The sequence below is a fragment of the Drosophila ficusphila genome, unplaced genomic scaffold, assembly GCF_018152265.1.
Source record: "Drosophila ficusphila isolate 14025-0441.05 unplaced genomic scaffold, ASM1815226v1 contig_791, whole genome shotgun sequence".
Classification (NCBI taxonomy): Eukaryota; Metazoa; Arthropoda; class Insecta; order Diptera; family Drosophilidae; genus Drosophila; species Drosophila ficusphila.
In genome coordinates, this window is record NW_025064737.1 from 9,948,323 (window position 1) to 9,959,172 (window position 10,850).

The 10,850-nt window shown below is 46.8% G+C and overlaps 2 protein-coding genes across 2 annotated transcripts; both read left to right on the top strand.

Annotated features, from left to right (window-relative positions):
* The first annotated feature begins 111 nt into the window (after positions 1 to 111).
* Positions 112 to 8,767, top strand: LOC108097145. Its single transcript, XM_017199284.2, is given in 10 exon segments — positions 112 to 417; positions 1,225 to 1,981; positions 2,048 to 3,296; positions 3,760 to 4,256; positions 4,700 to 5,074; positions 5,329 to 5,641; positions 5,793 to 5,909; positions 6,016 to 6,145; positions 6,148 to 6,930; positions 7,128 to 8,767. Coding segments are annotated over 9 exon segments (4,692 nt in total). The 5' UTR covers positions 112 to 417; positions 1,225 to 1,299; the 3' UTR covers positions 7,674 to 8,767.
* A 78-nt stretch (positions 8,768 to 8,845) lies between these two features.
* Positions 8,846 to 10,320, top strand: LOC108097195 (techylectin-5A). The gene is made up of 3 exons (XM_017199343.1): positions 8,846 to 8,902; positions 8,964 to 9,405; positions 9,470 to 10,320. The coding sequence occupies exons 1-3, from the start codon at positions 8,897 to 8,899 to the stop codon at positions 10,180 to 10,182; spliced, it is 1,161 nt and encodes a 386-aa protein (XP_017054832.1). The 5' UTR covers positions 8,846 to 8,896; the 3' UTR covers positions 10,183 to 10,320.
* Positions 10,321 to 10,850: the final 530 nt, after the last annotated feature.

The following is a 10,850-nucleotide window of genomic DNA, read 5'->3' on the forward strand; positions in this document are numbered from 1 at the left end:
AACGGAACCGCAATAGTTGTCCTGCTCGCACACACAGCCCTGCGCCGTGCCACCGCCATAGACGGCACACGTGCGAGAGCGAGAACACCGGCTGTCTAACAGCGCACTTTGGTCTGGCACAGAAACGAGTACAGCTTCGATACACGTCGTTTTGCCAAAAGCGTAGCAGGGCAGCCAAAGCAATGAAAAAAATAAATGAGGAAAAAAATTCGTGAAGCGAGAACCGTACCGTAATTCCCCCAGTGCGAATCACGCCATTGTGTAAGCAAATCTTATTTGCTATTGTGCGAGGGCATTTTACGAGTAACGGCCGAATTGTGCGTATAACGAAAAATATACTACTTAAATTTTCAAGCAATTTACAAATTCTTGCGTGCTGCCTGCCTGCCGTGTCGGTGTGTCTGTGTGCATGTGTTAGTGAGTACTTTGGCGCTGAAAACATTTTTCCACTCGTTTTTTGACGAAATCTGAAAAATATTGAGTACAATACACGCCCGACCGATCTTAGATGTAATTGGAATTAATAAAGCCATGTGGAGAACAATAAATGCGATTGTGTAAATAACTGAAAAATAGTGGAGCACACAGTTGCACGTGTGAGTGAGTCTGTGGTTGTGTGTGTGTGTAAAGGCGCGAGTTTCCGTTTGATTTAGCGAATTTTTGTGGAAAAACTCAATAAATGATATTACATAAAGACATCGAAACCTGGGCGGCAATTTCCCGCCATCAGATGATGCAAAATCTTGGAAAATTGTGATTTTCGAGAGCAACCGCAATGATTTCGTCAGTATGTAAAGCAGTCTGTCCGTGTGTATGTGCGTGTGTGTGAGTTCTATACATTTTTTTTTATTGCGCATCATGGTGTGCAATAGCGCGCGTTCTGACCTCTCTATCGCTCTCATTGCCTCTCTCGCAGCCACAGCGTCGCAATATGTGTGTGTTCGTGTGCTTACATATATATATTTGTAACGTATGTACATAACACGCCGGAAAAGACAAAAAAAAAAAAAAAAAAAAATATTCTGATTCAAATTTCTTAGGGAGGCGGGCGTTTCAACTGAGATAAAAAAAAATACACAACAAATAGTATATTACAAGCGGCTTCCAGCCGAACACGCAGTAGTCTGTGAGGGTGTTAAAAAAGGAATCAGTGTGCCAATTGTTTGCCTTCAAAAACGTCGATTTGCCGAAATAATTGACCGTTTTCTTTGAAATTCTGTACAGGATTAGCATCGAGTACCCCAGGAATCTAGCGGACCAAATGCCGCAGAAGCCGGCCGCCGGATCAGCATCAAAACGATGGCCCCAGCGCTCACAGCAGAGCCACTAAGTCCCAAGGAGAAGCTAACCAGCACCGCCTCGCCCTCGGCTCGCAGTTCCTCGGAAAGCGGAGGACTTGTCGTTGGCGGAGGAGTGGTCGGAGTGGCTAAAAAGCCGGCAACGCCCACGCCGGCAATAGCAACAACACGCGTCACCCGCTCGTCTGCGGCAGCGGCCACAGTGGCTGCTTCCCCGCAGCAGCAGAGATCCTCGCCAGCAGTTAATAACAAACGGAAGTCCGGCAGTGCTAAAGTCAGCAATGATCCAATGGGGCTGAGCACAGCCCCCAATCCACACAGCAGCAGCAGCAGCAGTACTCCCAATCCCTCGACGGATGCTGCAGTTGCATCCACCTCTGCCTTGGAAAACAACAATAATAACAACAGCAGCAGCACCTCCACGAGCAACAGCTCCACACCGAAGGACAATTCCACGGCCCAGCTGCTGGCGGATTTAACCATAAATTTTGAGGAAACCATTTCCGCTGAGATTTGCCTAAGGAAGACCCTGCCCGATGTGAGTCTGGGCAAAGAACCGGCCACGCCTGCTTCCGTGCTGGCAGTGGCCACCGGATCTACAAGTTCCGGAAGCGCGTTGATAGGGGAAGTCCCGATGTCTGCAGCGGATGAACTGCAAAAGATGGAAACAGATAATATAGAGGGTAAGTCCAAACGGTTACTCGAAATGAGACGCGTCAATTCAATGTTTTCTTGGCTTACTATTTTAGAGCGTCTCAGCCAGCTGGATGGAAATGCCAGTGTTATGCTGGAGGATCCCGTGCCTCCCCCTTCTGTACTACCGCCTGTACAAGAATCGCCCGGCACGCCCAGCAGACCGCAGCAGCCGCCTCTTAATGCCCAGCTGGAGTCACCCCAGCCGACGAGGACGCAGCAGCAGCCACCACTTCAACAGATGACGCCGCAGAGCACCTCCAGTTCCATAAACTTTCTGAAAGACGGTGCCGCCGGCGCAGTGCTCGAGGATCAGGACATCGAGGAGGTGCTTAAGGCGCTAAAGACATTTGACGGCGGCCACGTTAATCCCGATACAATCTGCGAGTTCTTTAACGACGTGTGGGAGGAGCAAGCTCCTGCAGCGCCCTTACCCGCAGCAGCTCCTGAGAATGTTGTCGGCCTGCCGGAGGTAAAGCCCAGCTGCAGTGGCAGCGAGGACATCCTTGTTAGCAGCAGCAACTGCATTTCCCAGGCGAATGCGAGTGTCAAGCATGAGCTGAGGCCCTGGCAGGAGAGCCACGCTGAATTGGAGCAGCAACAGCATAGGCTGTCGCGTCGCATTGACTTCTTGCTGCGCAGGATGCGCAAGACGCAGGCGCGCCTGATGTGCCGCCACACCAGCGAGGAGGTGGCCGGCATCTTGGAGTGGTCCGCCCGCAGTTCCCACAAGGCGCCCAATCCGGCGAGGAGTGCCACACTGTCCGAACAGGAGGCCACCGTCCTGTCGATTGTTTCCGGAAGGCCGGGCGCTTCCTTCTGGGAGGAGCACAACAAGCATCCGCTGCCCGCCAGTCAGATGAGCAATGTGATCCGGCATATTACGACGGCGGCCCGAAACCAGCAGATCTGCCAAACGGCCAGCGGCAGTTCAGCAACTCTGGCGCCATCCTCCAGCTGGTACAACAACTCCAACAGTTCAACGCTGCCGGGAAAGCGTCCGCGAAAGAATCAACTTGATGCTACGATGACAACGGGATCGGCATCTGCATCTTCGTCGGCAGCGGGAGCGGCAGGCACAATGGGATCCACAACGGATGCGAATACGCCGCGCGCGGATGACATTGTGCCCAGCTACGACACCTATGTGACCAGCGAACTTACCCATGTGGCCGGTTTGCTGCACACGGAGCTCCGAGAGGTGCAGAACGCCATCGATTCGGATGCCACGGAGTCCAGTTCCGGTGGTGAGTCCGCCGACGAGATGGTCACCTACAACAACACCCAGCAGCTGTCGCTATCCATGTGAGTACAGCGGTCAATTCTTGATTTTATAATTTTCGTATGAACCCTTAAACGCTCGATGGGAGTTAACTATCAAACTGCTTTGCCTTCTGTTTGTTCAGTGTGGCTTTCCAGCTTTTTAGCTGCCCTTCCTGTCAGTTTTTACAGATTCACACTGCCCGATAGACTGGGAATTTCTTTGATTGCCTATTTTGTTGCTGCATTACTTTGTTGGAGTGTATGATTTGACAGTCAATTTAAAAACGGTTATTTGAATTTCTTCATAATTTTGGGTAGCCCTGAGTAAATCACAAAGCTTGTGTGTTTATTTTTAAACTCTGGAGTGTTAAATTGATTTGTTTTTAATTTTTAATAGACAATAAATTTATTTATTAAAAAAAACTTTCCTACAAAACTTAGAAAAGTATTTTTCAGCACGTATTTTTCTGCTCTTAACTTACTTATTCAATTATATTTTTTTTAGCACCCGACGGGCCGTGTGGCGGTATTCGAAAGACCGAGCAGGCATAGCCTTGCGCTGGTCGTGGCTCTGCTCCCAGCTGAACGACCTGGACATGAAGATACGCCAATACCATGATCTTCACTTGGAGCTAACGCAGTCGAAGGGTCATGTGCAGTTGGAGGCCACAGCCAAGGCATTGCCGTTGCTGCCACCGCCTGCCAATGGCATCAAGGAGGAAGTATCCCCCGACTATCTCTGCAGTCGAACGAGGCCATTGGTGCAGTCCGAGTTCCGCAAGCGCAAGCTCTTCCAGACGACCAACATGCACACGATTTCCAAGAAGGCAGCGCGGCCCAGCAACATTAAATGCGGCTGCCAGTGGCCGCAGGTGCCATGTACTCTGTGCACGGGTCGTGCGGATCCCACAGCGCCACGGGATCTGGTCGAGACGATGATGCCGGCCAACCGGGTGGCGCTGCTCGACGCAGGCTACCATCCAGTGCTCAGTTTCGCCAGTGGTGAGTGGGAGTTTCCACTAAAAGGGCATTTCTGGCTTTTATTCTTAATGAATTCTCATTATTTGTAATTGGCCTATATTCGCTCTCTAGTTTTTGTTAAAACATTTATGAAAAAGATTTATAAAAATATTATTTTAACAGATAAAAACTGTCGGTATAAAAGACTGATTTAAGTTGTGTTAACCAAATTATTTTTCCTCAATAAATTCCAGTATTTTTAATTCAAACTTTGTCAGCCTAAGCACACCATTTGCGTTAGTTTTAAAGTAAAAGCATTTTAAAAATCTAATAGTTATCTAAGAGTTATTTTGAGGCTGTGGAACTTTTTAAAAAGGTGTTTAACATGATTTGCAATAATGAGAAAATTAAATCTGGAAAGCCATTAATGAATTTATCTACTTGAATGCTTATTTAAGTCCTCTTCCTTTCCCTATTTTTTGCAGATGTCAGCCAGTCTGTGCACTTGGAGGCCGTTGCCCGCCAGCCGGACTGGCAGTACCGCGTCATGCGCTGCCAGACCAAGGCCATTGTTAAGGCCATGTACAAGGCGGAGCGCGAGACGCTGGCCTCCGGCGGCATCGGCGGACAGGCTGGCAGCCGGCGATCGGGCGATGGCGTCAAGCGGCGTTATATACGACGCAAGGAGCGCAACAATAACTCAAATAAGGAGGCTGGCAGCGGAGTTAAAGCTGCAGCGGCGGCAGGAGGAGGAGCGGGCGGAAACGGAGGCGTCGGGGGAGGGGAGAGCGGAAACGGTACTGGTACTGCTACTACTTCTTCTTCTACTACGCCTACTACAACGCCACTTGTGGCCAACAGTAAATTATTGTAAACATGACGAAATTCGATAATTGTTATTAACATAAAACAACAACAATCTTTTGCATCTCTTCTTCTTCTTTTTCTTTGCATCAATCAACCAAAACACGAAAATTCCACAACAACACCATCACCACCTCCAACAACAACGACAACAACTCCTCCACCAATTGTTTTATTTTGCCATTCCGTTCTTTGTCTCCGTCTCGTCCTGAATTGCACTCAAACTCTGGACTTAACGCAACACCAGCAGCGGCCAAGGGCAAGAGGCAGCCACAACAGTCAACTGGAGCGAGCAGTTCCAGCTCGCCGTGGCCAGACTCTCGCCAACGCCAACAACCACGCCACCACAGTCCCTCCTCAACCTCGATCTCGACACAGAGCGGCGCTAAGAGGTCACGCAAAGCCACTAACACCAGCAGCAGCAGCAATTCCACACAGCAGCAGCAGAATCAACACGGCAGCAACATCAAAAACCATCATCTCAACGGATTCGGGGATCAGTGGGGGGAGCCAAGCAGGAGTCGTCGCAACTCCTCGCCATCCCACAGCCATCGAAATGAAAGGTAGGCATTGGCTTAAATTGGACAGTTTGATCACAATCAAAAAGGGCAATTTGTAATTCATAATTAATGCGATAAGATAGTTTTTTTAATGAGGAGGGCTCATTTCTTAATCACTCGTATTAAGAACAACATTTTTGTTTTCTTTTTATAGAACCTCGGAGCGTCGCGTTCGTCCCATCTACGACATCAATAACATCGTAATACCCTACAGCATGCTAGCCCAGTCGAAAATGGAGATTCTTCCCTACAAGGAGATACCCATACCAAAGTAAGTACATATTCCAAATAAAAGTTGTTTCTTTGGAAGCAGCGTTATTTTACCCCCATATACAAGATATAATTATTGTAATCACTAACCCTATCGTTGCTTTCAGGTGGCGCATTGTAGACAGTGATAATGATAAGGCAAAACATTCGTCGGATGAGTCAACCGATTGCAAACTCAGCAATGGAAGTATCGCATCAACGTCAGAGGAGCTATCCAAACAACAGCCCCCTCCCAACCGCAACCACAACAACAGCCCGCCGTACAGCCTCCAAAGGTCAATGGGTTGAGGGAAAAACAGGCAGTCAAGCACAATAACAATAGCGTAAACAAGAATAATAATAAAAACGGACTGCTGAATGGCAACGCCAATAAGGATGAACAGAAGACAGTGGAGGATAACAATGCGCAAGAAAAGGAGGTTGTCGAGCCTAAGGAAAAAGGGACTCAACCCAAGCTCAACGGTAACATAGCAAAAAGTCCAACTGTTAAAAATGTTGAAAAGCAAGAGGAGATCGCTCAGATTGGCTCAGAGCCACCACTGCCCAAGCGACCGAAGCTGGAGAAGCCAGTCGATGTGGTCATTAAGCCCAAGGCCAATGGTCAGGTAGTGGAGCTGCCCCAGGAAGCCAGCGCCGAGGAGCAGAAGTTACATCCCAAGGAGGATCTCTCCGATGAGGCGTTCGTCTTGCGACATCAGCGCGCTCTGCTCGAGGAGCGACGCCGATTTGAGACCTTCCTCAAGTTTCCCTGGAGCACACGATCCCGTGCAAATCGACGGATCGACAGTCGTGCAGAATCGAGTGGCGCCAACACGCCAGATCCCGCCTCGCCAGCTCCGCACCTCGGTGGTGCTGGGCACGACAACGAAAGCATTCCCTCGCCGCTGGCACATCCACTGGACGGGTTCAATGACAGTGGCGAGATGCTGCCGGGCGGACAGCGCCAAGCCCGACGCCGCACCACGTCCAGCAAGCTCAAGGATCAGGTGGAGCGGCGCAGCACCACGCCCGATTCGCGAGAGGTGAGTCAAAATTAATAGTTCAAATCAACATCCTAAAGATTAAAATACCAGACTAGAAAATTCCTTTAAACCAGTAATATTTTAAACCAGGTGTATTGGTTTTTGAAATTTTAAAGGTGCCCCAAGATATATTAATAATATAACAATAACTTAAAAACCAACACCACCTAATATAAGCTTTTCTCTCCTTTGAACAGCCCTATGCGCTCCTGCCTCCGCCATTCGAGCCCCTAAACTTTCCACTCTCCGATGAGGTCTACCAGCGAATGCTGGCAGAGACTTATGCGCCGCCCAGGTCGATGTCTGCCTCCAAGCGGGCAAAAAGCAAGTCGATATCCTCCAACTGCGACGGGAGCAGTTCGACGGGGGGTGGGAGCAGTAGTCGGCGGAGCAGCAAGTCCAAGATTAAGCTAAATGGCCAGCTAAATGGTCACCCTGCGACAGCGAAGATAAACGGCGCGGGTGGGGGAAAGGAAGGTGGAGTTTCCGAGCCTGAGGAGGAGGATATGCTGCTGGAGGAGGAGGACGACGACTATCCCAAGCATCATCTGGCGCCGCTGGACGATGAGGAGCAGTCGACTCCGGATGCCGAGCAGGATCAGTACGATGCGGCGATCGATGCCTATCTGGGCGATCCGGAGGCGCTTGAGGAGGACATGGCCGATGATCCATTCGAGGACGACGACCCAAACGATCCGGAGTGGAAGACCCGGACCGATGGTGTTCGCAGCAGACGCATCTAGACCAAAACCCAAAGCAAATAACTCTCGTTTTCGTGATTTAAGTCTTTTAAACGATTTGTCAATTTTTTAAGTCCCTCACACTACACACACACACACACAACACAAATCAGCCGGCGCAGAGCAACAATTTTAAACTGTTTTAAACGGATTGGTTTGGACTCACAACAGCATTGCGTACTCTAAGCAATCGTCTAAGTTATTTAGTTCTACGAAACCACACAAAACGCAGATAAGCAAAACACAACAATATACACAACAAACGAAGAAGAAGAAGAAAGCGAAACTCTTGAAATAATCGATGTAAATAAATGCTAAACATATAGAGCTAAGCAGTTACTGATAAATGTAAACTAATCGGTGGTCGTTAGGAGATCATCGAACTCACCCACCAAGTCGTTAGTGCGTGGTGGGTGCGTTCGGTTGGAATGGTGGTCAGCGGTTAAGCAGAAACAACAAACCCACTTGGGCTTCAAGCCAAAGTGCGCTAAGGATAAAGAATTAAGTTAATCTAAATATATATATTTACGAAAAACACATTTAAATATACTATATGCATACATAAACATGTAAATGCCAAGAGAGCAGTTAGCAGAAGATTTGAAATGTATTCGCACCTGCACACAAACGATATAACAACTAAACTAAACAAAGCGATTCTGTAAATTGATCAAGCTTACCCGTTAGCCTCTAGCCTAACAATTAATCAACTGGCTCTAGGCCCGTATTTCTTATATTTTAAAAAGTTTAAATGTATAGAGCGGAATTCGAAGGCGAAATGTGAAAAGCGATCGATCGATAAATGTATGTACATGTATTTTAGTTGCTTAGGCGTTTTCATTTCTACCTTAAAAGTTAGTGGCTAATTGTAGCGATTAAAACTTAAACAAAAAAAAAAAAACAACCATAAGCAAAACTAGTGCGGCTATGACCGCGTAAATGTTTATTCTAATTTCGTTTTTTACTATATACTGCGCATGTTTCACCGCAAAGCTAGAAACCCGATTCATTCGTTAAAACTTGAAAAGAAATACAACAGAAATGTGAAGATAAACTAAGGATGGCAGAAATACAGAATTATATATTCGTAAAAATGACACAGTGCCGTGGAGCACCAGAAGTGATCTATTGGGATTGTAATAGCAGATGGCGATCTTTGGGCAACATGTGTTCGAATTAGTATTTTGGGATGACTTCATTAGTTTGTGTTTGAATTTGGAATTGGAATGATGGTAAGTGCGGACAGCAGAACTGTTTTTCTAGTTTACAGTGCTTTCTTGTTCTATTTTGAAGAAGTTTTCCTTGATTTTCCTGCTGGCCTGGGGCTCTGTTTTTCTGGGCAGCACCCACACTTTGGTTCGAATAAAGAAGTCAGAGATTGGCTTAAAATCACTGGAGGAGCTACTGGTAATCAGAAAGGCTTTGGATCACCAGGCGCTTAGGCTGAGGGGATTGGAAATTAATCTTCATCATGTGTTGAGCAAGGTGGTCTTTCTTTCCGATGCGGATGTGCATGCACCCCGGAGATTCTCTGCTAGGGCAGATCCATTATTCGACCTATCGCAGCGTCTATATAAATTGCTTGAGCGACTCGACTATTTGGAAAGCACCCAAGTTCTTGAAAATATCGCTAAGAAATTGGAGAACTTAGGACAGCAATGTCTGAGAAATACCTCCAATACCCCGGAAAGTTCTTTAAATGAGACCTCAGAAACCAGAAATGTGCCCAAAGTTGGTAAGCTACTTAATAATAGAAACAATATTTAATAGTTATATACGCACCTGATAATTCCGATCAGACTTTGACCAGCCCGACAAATCGGATTGTTTTGAGCTGGATGAAGATGTTCGGGTGGATGGCGTCTATAGGTTTCTAGTTCCCGAACGAAATGAACTGCACCGAGATTTGCACGAGCGGTATTGCGCTTTTGCCACAGATGGTCCCGCTTGGACTGTGATTCAGAACAGGAACGTCTCCTTCAATCCTCCCGAGAACTTCAACCGCAGCTGGGATGAGTATCGCGCTGGATTTGGCAACCTATCGCGGGATTTCTGGTTTGGCAACGAATTCACGCACAAGATTCTTTATCGCGATGATCACGAACTGCGGGTGGAGTTGCAGGAGGATCAGGAGCCAGTGGAGTGGGCGGAGTATCCACTTTTCCGGCTGGACAGCGAGGCGTACAACTATCAGCTTTCGGTTGAAGGTGGATTCCGGGGTTCGCTGCCAGATGCTCTGGGGAAGCACAATCTGATGGATTTCACTACGTACGATCAAAGAACGAATCTCGGGACGTCCGGAGATACCAAATGTGCGGAAAACTACGGCGGAGGTTGGTGGCTCGATCACTGTTCACAATCGAATCTGAACGGAGAACATGGTGTCCACCAGAGACTAGTTCCAGCTATCATCTGGTCGACTTGGCGAATCGGCACCGACAAGCCCAAATCATCGCGGATGATGATACGACCCGTAAATCCTATCCCAGGTGGAAACTTTTACGAGGATTAAACGGCGGCGAAATGGGAAATTTAAATGCCACTCAACAAATGTTGCTCGTATTTCTGGAAACAAACGTTACCGATAGGTATCGAATCCACTTGCACTTTTATTTTTGGCCAACTCTTAATTTGTTTTTGTTTAATTACGTTCCAAAAAGTTATGAATTAAAATAACTTTAAATTTGACTATTTAATAAAACATCTCTGTCCTTAAGCAATATATCGAGTGTTTATCGAATTGAAATGTGTGAATGAGCCAGTAAAAGATTGTTGGAAGCCCTTGCTCTGCATTAGAGCCAATAAATATAAAAAAGGTCGAGGCCTACTCCTAAAAAACACCGATTTACGTTGCAATCAGAAATATAAATAAATGAAAAGTGTACGAATAATTTTTTTACCGCATTTAGGGCAGTTTTTTTTTCATTCATTTTCATTCACTAGATGTAGGGGCATTATACAAGAATAATATTTTTTTATTCAAATGGCTTCAGAAAATCTCTGTTTTCATAATACGTGAAAATAGTTTTTAAAATTAGGAAGGATGCAGTTAGACTTTATAATAGCGAGCATCCGAATAAATTCTTTGCTGATTTGTTATCCTGAAGAAGAATATGACATGGGGAGAGATACTTTAAACCAGGTGGGACGCTCAATTTATTTAAGTATGGTCTTTACTAA